This window comes from Hordeum vulgare, chromosome 5H (genome assembly GCF_904849725.1).
Source record: "Hordeum vulgare subsp. vulgare chromosome 5H, MorexV3_pseudomolecules_assembly, whole genome shotgun sequence".
Classification (NCBI taxonomy): Eukaryota; Viridiplantae; Streptophyta; class Magnoliopsida; order Poales; family Poaceae; genus Hordeum; species Hordeum vulgare.
Genome location: NC_058522.1, coordinates 198,047,259 through 198,062,549, shown reverse-complemented (window position 1 = coordinate 198,062,549; position 15,291 = coordinate 198,047,259). Strand labels below are relative to the sequence as shown.

The 15,291-nt window shown below is 47.2% G+C and overlaps 1 protein-coding gene across 1 annotated transcript; it reads left to right on the top strand.

The window, feature by feature from the left end:
• Window positions 1-4,185: 4,185 nt before the first annotated feature.
• LOC123398470 (thioredoxin M-type, chloroplastic) lies at window positions 4,186-5,097 on the top strand. Its single transcript, XM_045092938.1, has 2 exons — window positions 4,186-4,525; window positions 4,614-5,097. Exons 1-2 carry the CDS (start codon window positions 4,318-4,320, stop codon window positions 4,931-4,933), a joined length of 528 nt encoding a protein of 175 aa, XP_044948873.1. The 5' UTR covers window positions 4,186-4,317; the 3' UTR covers window positions 4,934-5,097.
• The last annotated feature ends 10,194 nt before the right edge of the window (window positions 5,098-15,291 follow it).

Genomic DNA, 15,291 nt, shown 5'->3' with positions numbered 1-15,291 from the left:
GAGATCGTTCATGACCTCAAATTTCCTAATTCAAAGGCGGTTATCCTTATGTTGGACTCTGAGAAAGCTTATGACTTGGTAAGTTGTCCTTTCCTGAGACAGGTTTTGCTCGCCAAAGGTTTCGACGGGTCATACGTGCATCGGCTCATGCAGCTGGTTTCAAGCGGTCATACGGCAGTTTCCGTCAATGGTCAGATTAGCAAGTTCTTTGCCAATGGTAGGGGCCTGACGCAAGGGGACCCGACGTCCTCGATCCTGTTTAATTTCGTCGCTGATGCCTTCTCTCAGATTCTTTCTAGAGCTGCTGCCTCGAGTCACATCTCGCCGGTCTCTTCTCATCTCTTACTTCTTGGGGTCACTCACCTCGAGTATTTGGATGATACCATTATCATGGTAGAACTTAATGACGCCTGCATTGCCCACCTTAAGTTCATCTTGCTCTGCTTTGAGGCCTTGTCGGGGCTCAAAATTAATTTTGCGGATAGTGAGGTTATTTCCACTGGGGTTGATGAGGCTGAGGCTCTACGTTTTGCACATCCACTTAATTGTAGCAGGGTCTCCTTTTCTTTTAAATACTTGGGCCTCCTAATTGCTCCAGAGAAGCTGTGTGGCAAGGAGTTTGTGCCGGTGGTTACCAAGGTTGGTAACAGAGTGCTACCATGGAGGGGAAGATATAACACTACCCCCGACAAGTTGGCCTTGATCAATGCATGTCTCTCCTCCCTCCCTATGTTCATTATGCACTTTTACCTTCTCTCGGCGGGTACGCATGCTGGTTTTGACAAACACAGAGGTTCCTTCTACTGGAACTCTGCTGACAATAAGCGTAAGTACAGGCTGGTGAAAAGGAATACGATTTGTAAACCTAAGAACATGGGCGGGCTGGGCATTATTAATACCGCCATGATGAACAAATGCCTTCTAATCAAATGGTGGTGGAAAATTATGTCCGAGGGATAGAATTCTCTTTGATATTCTATTCTTAAGGCTAAATACTTTCCTTCCTCGACTCCTATGTTTGCCTCCCCTAGGGGGATCGCAGTTCTGGAAAGATCTCATCACGCTTCGACCGCTTTTTGAACAGCACGTTAAGATTCAAGTGGGAAACGGTGCGTCGACGCGGTTCTGGCTGGACTGGTGGTGTTGGGATTCCACCCTGGCCGTGGCCTTCCCTACCCTGTTCTCCTTTTTTCCGAACTTTGAGATTTCCATCGCTGAGCTGGCCGCTCAGAATTGGGACCTGGCTTTCTGACGCACCTTGTCTCCCGAAGAGTTGGGTCAGTGGGAACGTCTTCCTGCACTCTTCCCCTCGCTCTCGGAGGCGGAGAATGCTGTGATTTTGCCACATGCCGCCTCGAGTAGCTTCTCGGTTAAATCCTTGTATTCTAAACTTGTGGACGGCTCGCGTACAACTAAGTTCACTCAGATCTGGAGGGCGCGCATCCCTCTCAAGATTAAGATCTTCATGTGGAAAACTTCCAGGGGCCGCTTGCGAGCGGCGGATCAGATTAGGAAACGTAATGGCCCGGGTTCGGATCAATGTATTGTCTCCAATGCGTTGGAGGACTCCAACCACATTTTCTTTAACTATGTCCTGGCCAAACTGGTCTGGTCCGGCCTGCGTTCCTGGCTGCGTGTCTCATGGGCCCCGTCATCCTTCTCTCACCTCGGAACCCTCGTCACCCCGCTGGTTGGTCCTACCAAGCGTTTATTCTGGATCGGGCTATCTGTCGTATGTTGGATCTTGTGGACTACCAGGAACAAGTTTACCATTGAACATGTCTTCCCTGCTAAATTTGTTGATTGCTTATTTAAAACATGCTTGTTCCTGCAGCAGTGGAGATTATTGATTAAATTTGAAGAAAAAGACAACCTCGACATGCTGATTGCTATGATTCGGGCATCGGCTTCTATCCTCTCGCGGCAGGTGCCTGGTGCGTCCTCTTGAGTTGGGTTTCGCAGGGTGACGGTTCCTTGCTTGTCCGGCCTAAGTGCCGTCATTTGGCCCATGTGCCATGTACTCGATAATTTGTTCCCAGTTTGGCCTCGGGAAGTCCTTGGATCTTTGTTGTCTTTAACGTTGTTACTCTACCTGGTGGCTTTATTTATAAAGTCGGCCACATGCCTTCTCTCGAAAAAAATACCCTGCAAGCCATATGATACTCAACTGCATATTGAGGGGATCAGCCATGTTATGCTCTTTGAGCCTTTTTACCTATTGTTTAATTTCTTGGAGTTTTTCCCTATCCCAACATATGTGCAAGTGCATGGTGCGGGTGTTCGTGTTGTTCACATGTTTCAGCAGATCAGTTCCCAAAGCTTGGAGTGGCGTGGGTTCTTTCAGCAGAAATGTGAACCTGTTGGTCCAACAATAGTAACAAGAAGCTCTAGTATGCCCAGTTCTAGTTACAACCTAACAACTAATGGTATCCATCTTGGACTCTCGCACGATTGGTTTCGTGATGTTCTTCTTAGTGTATGCAACACATATATTCCTGAACCCACACTCACCAAATTTCAGGCTTTAAACATATGCCATTTTGAGCATCTTATATCAACTTCGGATTGTAATCTCTTCATGGACAAGGGATGCCTCATGTGTCACATGGTTCATAAACTAAGCGATTCAGCAATGCTGCAAACTTTGAGGTTTGGCTCTATGCAAGCTCAGAATGCCATTGTTATTTACATGTATGAGCATAGAAACAATTGGGAGTGGGAGTTGCTTATCCATTTCAAGAGTCCACCTAATACAACAAGTATTGGGGAGTGGATGACTTGCCGAAGCTTTCCCTGGGACCATTACTGATGATTTTTCATCCATGGCCACCAACTCCTGTTACTTATCTGATGGGGGGTTTGTTGTTGTGGAAGTCGAACAATGACTATGTTAGGAGCCCTCCTAACATGTACGCACATGGGCTTGCCCACTGGGCCGCTCATGGACTTCGCTCGCTGGCTACCCCACCGCTGCAGTTACAAGTACCAGATCGAAGGCAGGGAGCAAACTATCGAGTGGATCAACGGCGAAATGGCACCCGACGGCTACCTCCTTTCCCTACCTTTGTTCTTCCCCTACCGGCGTTACCTTTCCTTTCTGTAATTCAATTCGTATGTAATCGAAGCTTGTTTCAATAAATCATGAGAGAGACATATGGTATGTTACACTAATATAACGGTTGGATGCAAGACCATCCAACGACTCATGATGGACCGGCCCAATGCTTCGCCGGTCGACCGACACACATCACTAGCCTTTGATTATATACCACAATGCATGGCCCAAGAGAGGGGCTTGGATTAATTTATGTTTTACTCTTTTAGATTTTTCCTTTTCTTTTTTCTTTGGAAATATTAATATATGTTACGAAATATTTTTCGTACGGCTGAGGGGTTAAAAAATAAACATTTAGCCAACACCCGAAGGCGCGTCGGCCGAACAATTCGGACGGTCCTGCAGGGGTCGCGCGAGGGATTTCCTTTCCTCTGCTGTGAGGCGTCATTTTTTGCTGCAACTGTTATCATTTTTTTGCTACTATCGACAGGGATTTCGCTATATTCATAGTGGCGGAGCAGCGACGGCGATGACCATTTTTCTTTCTTCTGTTTTTACTGCAAGCCTTGGTGATTTTTGCTACTATCGATGACGGAATTTGCTACATCCATGGGGGCGAAGCTGCGACGGCGACGACCGTTTCTTTTTGTTTTTGTTGGAACCAGCGTTGATTTTTGCTACAACCGATATCAATTTTTGCTACAACCGTCCACTAAAAAAAAGTTGTATCCACGTCCGTTAGAGTTGTAATTCGAGTTTACCGGATTGTTTTTGCTATAACCAATATTTTATTTTGCTATCACGCATCATCAGCGTCCTTTTTTTACTACGACCACGTTGATATTTTTTGCTGCATGCGTGGTCGAAATTTGCTGGAGCACATCGCTGATTGTTTTGTTATCATCGACGATTTTTATTACATGGATAGATCTGATGGTCAAACATGATTCGATTTGACGGATCTGACGTCATGTGATCGGCCCACCCAAAGTTTCAAAAGACGGACACACGAAGCCCAGGAAAAAAGATCAAGAGAGCAAAATCACCTCATCCACATGCGGAGGAAGACCCTCTCGCCAGTCACCGCCTCACAATGTCTGCAAAACGTCTTCCCAGTTATCCTTTGGCAGAGGCAGACAAATCATATCCTCCTCCCTCACACACTACACCATTCACATCTTTTTCCTCTCCTCTCTCCGGGATACTGGCACAGGAACCAGCTTCTTTTTTCTCTTTGTTTTTCCCTGTCTCCGTGACCAGCAATGGCCTTGGAGACATGCCTTAGAGTCTGGGCCCTTCACGCCCCCCAGACCGGCATCAGGGAAAGGCTTAGCAGCGGCAGCTATGCGCCATCCAGGCCAAGGACCGCCGCCCCCGCCGTTGTCTTGCCGTCCCCGTACCCGTTCGCTCCGGTGGCAGCACAGCGGCGGTCTCGCTTCGTTTGCAAGTGCAAGAACGTCGTCGACGAAGGTACAGCGCTACCCTTACCCGTCCCTCTTGGCTCGGTGAAAAATAAAGGAGTGAATGCTGAGAATAGTCTTAATAATGGCGCATGCAGTGATTGTGGCGGACGAGAAGAATTGGGACAACATGGTGATCGCGTGCGAGTCGCCGGTGCTGGTGGAGTTCTGGGCGCCGTGGTGCGGCCCGTGCCGTATGATTGCGCCGGTGATAGACGAACTGGCAAAGGACTACATGGGGAAGATAAAGTGCTGCAAGGTGAACACGGACGACTGCCCAAATATCGCATCAACCTACGGCATCCGGAGCATCCCCACCGTCCTCATGTTCAAGGACGGCGAGAAGAAGGAGAGCGTCATCGGCGCCGTCCCGAAGACCACCCTCTGCACCATCATCGACAAGTACATCGGCAGCTAATTGATCTTAATTAGCGATTAATCGAGGACGCACACACCCTTTCTGTTCTGTTCCTCAGACAATATATAAGTATCTATATGATGCACGTATACGATCCACCGACCAGTTGTGAGTTACTACTCTTAATTCATATATGCAAATGAAAACTGATTTATTTGGGTGCACGTGAGTATACTTTTCGAAAAGGAGCGTTTTATTACTTAAGAATTTAAGAATTACACTCTGAGTCTTCATAACTAAGATGCACACAGTCAATCATGGTCCTGTGTCACAACCAAAAAATAAAAAGGCAAAATACGAACAAACATGTATAGTTCGTGCAATGCTTAAAGCGGAGGGACAAATCCTAAGATCATGCTGCCATCCATGTTGGGCAAAAGTATCACTTGCTGTAGCCTCCAATCGTATATACACCTCTGTAAACATGTCTAGAGATGATCATAAACGAAGAATCCCGGTATATATGTAGATAGCCTGCAAAAGAGAAGTACTTTTATCAACTTTATCATTTCTACATAGCCAAAGCGACCAAATAACGAGAAACGCTCCCACCCTGAAAAGAGTTCTAAACTTGTGATCAATCCTAAATAACCAATTGCCAAATACATTATAAACATTGCAGGAAGAATACAAGCCAGTAGGTATTTGGATGAGTAACCATATAGAATGAGCCGATTTGCATTAGAACAATAACTATTTTATTGTCTCCTTTTTGATAAGCCACAAGTATAGAGGATCGCAACAGTTTTTGAGTGTAGAGTATTCAATCCAAATTTATTGATTCGACACAAGGGGAGCCAAAGAATACTCTCGAGTATTAACAACAGAGTTGTCAATTCAACCACACCTAAAAGACTTAATATTTGTAGCAAAGTATTTAGTAGCAAAGTAGTATGAAAGTAATGGTAACGGTGGTAAACGTGACAATAGCAGTTTTGTAGTGATCGTAACACTGGCAACGGAAAAGTAACCTAGCAAAGATCAATACGTGGAAAGCTCATAGGAAATGGATCAGTGATGGATAATTATGTCGCATGGCATTCATCATGCAACAGTCATAACATAGGATGATACAAAACTAACTCCAATTCATCAATGTAATGTAGGCATGTATTCCATATATAGTCATACGTGCTTATGGAGAAGAACTTGCATGCCATCTTTTGTCCTACCCTCCCGTAGCAGCAGAGTCCTAATGGAAACTAAGGGATATTAAGGCCTCCTTTTAATAGAGAACCGGACCAAAGCATTAGCACTTTGTGAATACATGAACTCCTCAAATTACGGTAATCACCAGAAAGAATCCCATTTATTATCAACCTGAGGGATGCGGATCATAACTCGTAATAGGTGTATATAACTTCCAAGATAGGATCAACAAATCATATCTATTCATGAAAACATAATAGGTTCAGATCTGAAATCATGGCACTCGGGCCCTAGTGAAAAGCATTAAGCATAGCAAAGTCATAGCAACATCAATCTCGTAACATAATGGATAATAGGGATCAAACCCTAACAAAACTAACTCAACTACATGATAGATCTCATCCAACCCATCACCGTCCACCAAGCCTACGATGGAAATACTCACAAACGATGGAGAGCATCATGAAATTGGTGATGAAGGATGGTTGCTGATGACGACGACGTCGATTTCCCCTCTCCAGGGGACCCAAATCAGACTCCAGATCTTCCCTCTCGAGGAAGAACGATAGGTGGCAGCGGCTCCGTATCATAAAACACGATAAACTCTTCTCTCTGATTTTTTCTTCCATGGATGGAAATATATAGAAGTGAAAATGAGGTAGGTGGAGCCTCAGGGACCCCACAAGCTACGGGGCGCGACCTAGGGGGGGCGCCCTGTAGGCTTGTGGCCTGGGGGAGGCCCCTCTCCGGTAGATTCTTTCGCTAGAATTTTTTATTAAATCCAAAAACGATCTCCGTAAATTTTCAGGTCAATCCGAGAACTTTTATTTTTGCAGAAAATAACACAAAGGCAATTCTGCTGAAAACATCGTCAGTCCGGGTTAGTTCGATTCAAATCATGCAAATTAGAGTGCAAAACAAGGGAAAAAGAGTTTGGAAAATTAGATATGTTGGAGACGTATCACTCCTCATGATGACAAAGACACATTGCGGACTTCCATGCCAATTCCTCTTAATAAGGGTATCTTTAGTAAGAATGAATCCATGGCGATGATACCATGCAAAGATTTTATTCTTAAGAGGAATCTTCATCTTCGAGATCTTCTTGTTATTATTAACTAAGACATCAGACTGGATTAACGCTCTATACATAGACTCCATCGAAAATTGTCCATTCCCATGGAGGTCCCATCAAAAGGTGTCAGACCCAAAGGACAATTGCACCGTGGACAATCGCTGTAGCAGGATGTTCCACGAATGGAGTCTGGGTCCAATTAAATCTCTTCTGAATGTCACATTTTGCGGTAAGGATTCCATTACTATGGTGATAGTATCACCCTTCTGGTGCACAATGTTCTACAAAGCCGGATATTGTTTCCGGAATGGGGCATTTCCTAGCCAGTTGTCCTCCCAGAACCTCATTTCCGAGTCGTCCTTTATCGCGAAGGATCCATAGCGGAACAAATATTTGTTCATAGCCATTAGTTCTATACAAATGTGGGAATTCCAGGGCTTCTAGTATAATTAGGATAGCGCCTTGGAACCCACATATTTCTTCCTTAGGCCTCGTTTGGTACAGGAGGATTGGGGTGGTTTCGAGGGGATATACCTTGCATGACCGAGGAAACCGCACAAATCCTCGGCTGCCCATTTGATGCGAGAGGATTCCACAACACAACCCTCCCGAGCCCCCTCTGATACCCCTTTTCCACACGGTTTTCAACCATCGAGGAGGGACTCGAGGATTCGAACGAGACGACGACGACGCTGCCGCCCGCTCAACACGTCGCTGCCGTCTGACTCATGCTCAAGACGCCGCCGCCCGCCACCTTGACACCGATGTACCTCCTTCAACATACCCCCGGCTCTAAGTCCTCATCTCCCCTTGTGTAACCTCTCCCCCTTTCCCATCGTCATATAGGTTTCTTCCACCCCGCAACCATGGCTGCAACATCGTCCTCCCAGCAAGATCACCAAGCAAGCCATCTCTGAGCGCACCTGGGCCGTCAGCAAGATCACCTCCTCGTCCTAGGCTGCTCTTGGCTCTGCTTATCTCTCTGCAAGCAATGGCAATGGTAGTGCTCAACTTATCTCTCTGCTAGTAGTGTCCAAACCCATCTTAGTATTCAATAGATTTGACATTGATTGACATGCCCTAGCCGAATTTTATTAGAAGCCAATACTGATGTACTTGAGCAGATATATTGAAACCCACAGATGTTGCGGTTCTTCAGTTTGAAGCAAACAATTTCTTCGGAGATCATTATCTTTTCCTGAGCACAATTGATGTACTGATCCTTTAATCAACTATTCTTCGACAACTACTGTTGTTGCTTACTCGTCTTGGTGGTTCTGCTTGTCTGACATCCTTCCTACCTCCTCTCTCCCGCCAAACAGTGGATACCCAGTTTGTCTCATATTCACACTGTTCTTTTCGTTCCCAAACGTATGTCGGTTATCTGAGTTTGTCGGTTCTGCTAGATTGCCAGAGGAAGCATTCCTTGCAACTTTGTCAGTGTTTGCATAGATCCGCCGAACTGAACCAGGAAAGTGTGTATGAGCTACGGCAGTACAAGTTTTACTAATCACGGAGACTCCAACGTAGTGAATCAGTTGTGCATGACTTATACTTGTCAATATAAGGAGTACTAGTAGTATAATTATGTTGTGCCAACTCTTGGTTCATAGATGTTCAGATTTGACTATTCTCCTCAACCCTAATTTTTGGTGAATATTGGCTAGAAATTTGCATCACTACCGTGCGTGAAATCACCATCATCATTGGCTTGCAGATATGTTTCTCTGAATGGGAATCGAGTTCATTGGTTGAGCTGAATTGTTTGCAATGTTAATTTAAAATCATTGGCATCATGACATGATCTTTTGGTTTGGAGCCCCGAGCCAATTCGTTAGTTTGGGTTTGCAAAATGTCACCAACCTAGTTGTCCGGATGCAATTTGTAGGTGATTGGTTTCCTGAGTGAGGGATCGGGGAAGGGCAGAAAATTGGAATACCAAATAAGCATAAACCAGAGGGAAAAATGCCAGTATTTCTTAATTTTTGAATACATGGTTATTATTGTAGTCAATACTGTTATTACTGCATGCAATACATGGTTATTACTAATCATTGTCAGTCATCATCCTTGTTTATTTTAGACTCTGCCTCTTCTCGTGTTTGAGCTAATCGGTTAGTGATTCGTTGATCCAGTAATTGGTAGAACCAGTTACCGAAGAAGTATAGAAAGAGGTTGTCGTTGATCCTGCAGCCGCAAAACAGATGGCGCATTGGCCATTGACCTGGTTCCCTTAGCGGGCTGACCACCATGTTAGTTTCCTTGGTTGGGGTCTTGATGCCTTTTAAGCTCCTCCAGGGACACATTTAGGCGAGCTAAGCGTCGAGTTTTGGATTTGGAGAAAGTGGGTTGTCCTTTGTCACTTCAATATCCAAAGTTGTTGCTATAGAAGTCGGTGGTGCTTGATACGTCCATTTTGCATCATGCTTTCATGTTGATATTTATTGCTTTTTGGGCTGTTATCTTACTTGTAGTACCATATTTATGCCTTTTCTCTCTTATTTTGCAAGGTTTATTTGAAGAGGGAGAATTCAGGCAGCTGGAATTCTGGACTGGAAAAGGAGCAAATCCTAGTCCACTATTCTACACATCTCCAAATGACCTGAAAAGTTACGTGGAATTTTTCTGAATTATATAAAAAATACTGGGCGAAAGAACTACCGGAGGGGGGCCACCAGGGCTCCACAAGCCCCCACTCCGCCACCACCCCCTGGTGGCTTAGGGCAAGCTTGTGGGCTGCCTGACGGCCCACTAGCCCCCCTCTTTTTCTATATGAAGGGTTTTGGTCTGGAAAAATCAGTAGGGAGCTTTTTCGTGGTTTCGCCGCCGCCACGAGGCGGAACTTGAGCAGATCCAATCTAGAGCTCCGGCAGGACGATCCTTCCGGGGAACTTCCCTCCCGGAGGGGGAAATCTTGGCCATCGTCATCACCAACACTCCTCTCGTCGGAGGGGAGGCATCTTCATCAACATCTTCATCAGCACCATCTCCTCTCCAATCCCTAGTTCATCTCTTGTAACCAATCGTCGTCTCGCAACTCCGATTGGTACTTGTAAGGTTGCTAGTAGTCTTGATTACTCTTTGTAGTTGATGCTAGTTGGATTACTTGGTCGAAGAGTTTATGTTCAGATCCTTGATGCTATTCATTACACCTCTGATCATGATTATGATTATGCTTTGTGAGTAGTTACTTTTATTCCTGAGGACATGGGATAAGTCATGTTGATAATAGTCATGTGAATTTGATATTCGTTCGGTATTTTGATATCTTGTATGTTGTTTTTATTCTAGTGGTGTTATGTGAACATCGACTACATAACACTTCACCATATTTGGTCCTAGAGGAAGGCATTGGGAAGTAGTAACTAGATGATGGGTTGCTGGAGTGACAGAAGCTTAAACCCCAGTCTATGCGTTGCTTCGTGAGTGGCTGATTTGGATCCACTAGTTTAATGCTATGGTTAGACGTTGTCTTAATTCTTATTTTGTAGTTGCGGATGCTTGCGAGAGAGGTTAATCATAAGTGGGATGCTTGCCAAGTAAGGGTATTACCCAAGCGTCGGTCCACCCACATATCAAACTATCAAAGTAACGAACGCGAATCATATGAATTTGATGAAACTAGCATGACAGAAATTCCCGTGTGTTCTCAGGAGCGTTTTTCCTCCTATAAGACTTTGTTTAGGCTTGTCCCTTGCTAAAAAAGAGATTGAGCCACTTGCTGCACCGTTGCTACTACTTGTTACTTGTTACTCTTTGCTTGCTACGTTTCACCTCGCTACACAATCACTTGTTACCGCTACTTTCAGTGCTTGCAGTTATTACCTTGCTGAAATCCATTTATGAGAGCCTTCTGCTCCTCGTTGGGTTCGACACTCTTACTTATCGAAAGGACTACGATTGATCCCCTATAGTTGTGGGTCATCAAGACTCTTTTCTGGTGCCGTTGCCGGGTAGTGAAGCGCCTTTGGTAAGTGGAAATTGGTAAGGAAACATTTTTATACTGTGCTGAAATTTATTGTCACTTGTCACTATGGAAACTATTCCTTTGAGGAGTTTTTTCGGGGTATATTCACCACGAACGGAAGCACGAGGAGTTGCTCCTCAACCTGAGGTACCTACTGAAAATATCTTTTATGAAATTCCTTTGGGTATGCTTGAGAAACTGCTGGCTAATCCTTTTACAGGAGATGGATCTTCACATCCAGACTTGCATCTAATCTATGTAGATGAAGTTTGTGGTTTATTTAAGCTTGCATGTTTGCCCGAGGATGAGGTAAATAAGAAAGTCTTTCCTTTATCTTTGAAGGATAAGGCATTGACATGGTATAGGCTATGTGATGATACAGGATCATGGGGCTACAATTGGTTGAAATTGGAATTTCATCAAAAGTTCTATCCTATGCATTTAGTACATCGTGATCAGAACTTTATTTATAACTTTTGGCCTCATGACAGGGAAAGCATAGATCAACCTTGGGGGAGGCTTAAATCAATGCTATATTCATGCCCCAGTCATGAGCTCTCGAGAGAAATCATCACTCAAAACTTTTATGCTCGGCTTTCTCATGAAGATCGTACCATGCTTGACACTTCTTGTACCGGTTATTTTATGAAGAAGGATATTGATCACAAGTGGAATTTATTGGAGAGAATCAAAGGAAACTCTGAAGATTGGGAGCTGGATGAAGGTAAGTGTCGTGGGTATAAGTCTGACAGTAGATGTGTAGGGTACGAAAGGATGGGCAGAGCCTTAGCTACGGTGAGGATGTATGAGTTCAGGCCCCTCTACGATGGAGGTAAAAGCCCTACGTCTAAGTGCTCTTGGGAGCTTAGTGTCAAGTGGAATATAGGATTACAGTAAATGCCAACCCCTGTACCAGTGGGGAAGGGCGGCTTATATAGAGTGCGCTGCCCTTCATAATGGCCCGGTGGATAGGGGTAGAATAGTGGCGAATAAATGCCTATGTTACAGGTAACGTATGCCTTAAATGTTAATAATGGTGTATGGAAACGTATGACCGTTGCCCTCCTGGGAGGTTACGATGTACAGAGTGGGATCCAGTCGGTACGTTAAATACGCTCCGAGTGGTCGTCACCGACTGGATGATGGGGGAGTCCTTAGTTCAGTCGGAACTGTCAAAGGGCCTTGTCCTCTATGAAGGGTGGTCCTTGGGTAGGACCTATAGGGCAGGCCTATGACCCTACCCTGGGACTATAACCCCATCATTAGTCCCCGAATGGATCAGGGTTGGAACGATGAAGTGATGCCTGGATTACGGATCCGACTGGTTTGGATTTGACTTTGGCGTTGTTTGCCTCGTTCCATTTTATCCTTTCAACCAGTGATCCGAGTGAATATACCAGTGAAACGAATCGTCAGGGACCGAGTGCTTTCGTGGAATCTTTCAACGTGACCGGTCAAACTGACAACGGCGGATTTTCCGGGATCCTCAAATTTCGGTTGCCGCGCGCTCAGCGGGGATGACGACATCGCCATCGAGTAGTTTCTGCCGCCTCGATTACCGCACCTTTATCTTCCCCACTAACATCGCAGCAGCCGGTCGGGGGGATAAGATTTCGGGGCCACCTGTTAGTGACTCAGTCGGAAACTTATTTAAGCCCTTCCGGCGGGGATATCTTGTTGCGCTGCACTTCTTCCTTGCTTTAACCTCGCTGCTCCCGCAACTCCTTGCGCCCCCGTAGCCTCCTCCTTCCTCTCCTCCTCTGCGGATCTGTTGCCTTCGCCATGACGAAGGGGCAGACCAGCAAACTCGAGTCGCAGAAGAAGAAGAAGAAGGGGACGGCCCCTGCTCAGCGGCGACAGCGGGCTCTGCCGGCGGGTTGGATCCAGGGGGATTTCCTCCCCTCCACGGTGGTGGCGGACGACTTGCTGGAGTTGGTGGAGCACGACATGATCGCCAACAAGTCGTGGAGGCTGCCGGAGGGGGAGACGGAGCCGGCACCGAAGGAGGGGGAGCGCGTTCTGCTGCTCAGCCATGTGTACAGGGGGTTCTCCTTGCCTCCCCACCCCTTCTTCCGAGGTATCAAGAATTACTTCGGGGCGCAGCTCCATCATTTTCCTCCGAACGCGATAGCCCACCTCGCCACATTCGTCACCCTTTGGTAGTGCTTTATCGGATGTCCCCCCCCACTGGGGGCTCTTTAAGTACGTCTTCTCCGCTAGGTCCCAATCCGTCAAAAAGCTTAGCCAGTCGGACGATAAGACCCATCTCCTCTAGCTCTGCGGGGGCTTGGGCTTCCAGAAGAAAACAAAGAGTAGCTACCCCCCTCTCCAGTTGTCCGAGTCAGTTAGCAGCTGGCAATCGACCTGGTTCTATTGCCAGGACATTGCTTGTCCGAATGCTTTGACTGGGTTGCCACCTTTTAGCCTAGACCGTCCGGCCCCTCCCAGGCAACTTGCGCTCTCAAAGGGGGAAAAGATCCAGATCCAACCTCTGGTTGACGCGCTGATAGCCATCGTCCGCAAGGGAGTCACCGGCACGGACTTGCTGGAGACTTTTCTGGGTCGGCGCATCGAGCCGCTGCAAGCCCGACACCACGCCATGTGGCACTACGTGGGGCCCGAGGATTCCACTCGGACTCATCCAGAATGCGTGACCGGGGAGACCGTGACGGCGTGGGTCTGCGGCATCACAGGCGCATGCGACAACCCCCAAGGAGCCCGACGGGTGAAGCCCTTCCGCGCCGATAATCCTCCTCCGAATGAGGTGGGTACATCATGTCGAGTGCTTTCAATCTTCTTAGATTTATCGCTTTTCTTGTACCGCCGCCTGACGTCTGACGCTACCGATTGTGTTTGGTGCAGGAGTGGACCAACTGGTATTCTGCCGTCTCGAACGAGAATCCAGCTGAGGAAGAGGAGGGAAGCCAGGAGGGCAGCGTGGATAGCGCCGAGTACGTCTCCGACAGTGGGGAGACGCAGGAGGAAACCGAAGAGGAGGAGGGGGAGGTTGGGGAGCAGAGCTCGCCACCTCCACCATCAGAGCATCGAACTAAGCACCGTCACGATGCGGCTCCGCCGGCTCCTTCAGCGGCCCCGAGTGCTCTGCCAGCTCCTCCCGTAGCTCCGAGTGCTCGGAGCGTGAAGAGGAATAGGGACGCTGCTACCGAGCCCACGGACCAGCCGTCCAAGGTGGCCAAACCTAGCGGGCCCAAGCCTCAGGAAGCTTTGCCTCGGATGAGGATCGCTGTTCTAGTCGCCTCAGCGTAAGTGTCTTGTTCTCCCATCTTCCTTCAGTATCTAGTTGAACTCAAGCTTATCCGTCGAGTGGATTTTACTCGACAGTGCTGCTACCTCCGCCACCTCTCTGCCGTGCCAGGATGATGATCCCATGTATACGGATAACGCTGCCACATCCCAGCAAGGTACGTTGTCCCAACTCCGAGAGTTTGTATTATTGTTTCGCGAGTGTTGTCTTTAATCTTGTCCTTTTTATGTAATTTCATGTTGTTCAGTCAGGCTTCCTTCGGAGGTGATTCATCTGGAGGACGACGAATAAAGGGGGTCAGGGCCAGCTTTGGCGCCTATCCTTGAGGTTGTCCCATCTGCTGCTGCTCCCACCACGAACGTGACGCTGACCGAGATGATGCCGCCGACTGAGATGGTGCCCCTCGCGGCGGAACCGACTGGAGCGGAGCTTGCGATGCCCAAGGACTCTTCTGTCGTGCCGGGTCCGTTGACCGTTCAATATGACGCTCGACACCTCCCGGAAGACCAGGTGGGGGCCGCCAAGGAGGCCATGGTGCAGGTGGAGTTGATGGTGGGTGACGCCAAGGGAGCGTATGACTCCATCGTGTCTTTGTACAAGAAAAGCTTGGAACTCCGGGACGATACCCGAGTAAGTGCGCTAGTAAGTGTTTACTTTCCTCTTGTTACCCACTGGGGGTTTCAGTGATAGACTCGGATACAGTAGGATGTTTTTGCAGTGGGTTCACTCCGAGTGAACCAAGTGGGTGTAGTCCCCAAGACTTCTATCGAGTGCTTGCACCCGCAGTTGTCTTTATATGTATTTTCCGTGACCTGAACAGATCAAAGCTGATCTGCCCGAATGGTACCAGTGGGGGCACTCCGAGTGCACCCACTGGGTGTAGTCCCCGAGAGTAGTGTTAC

What these genes read in the sequence shown, in the direction of transcription:
- LOC123398470 (XM_045092938.1), top strand. Translation starts at nt 4,318, where the DNA reads ATGGCCTTGGAGACATGCCTTAGAGTCTGGGCCCTTCACGCCCCCCAG. An exon ending in CAAGAACGTCGTCGACGAAG is followed by an intron (nt 4,526 to 4,613) that starts GTACAGCGCTAC and finishes TGGCGCATGCAG; the next exon opens with TGATTGTGGCGGACGAGAAG.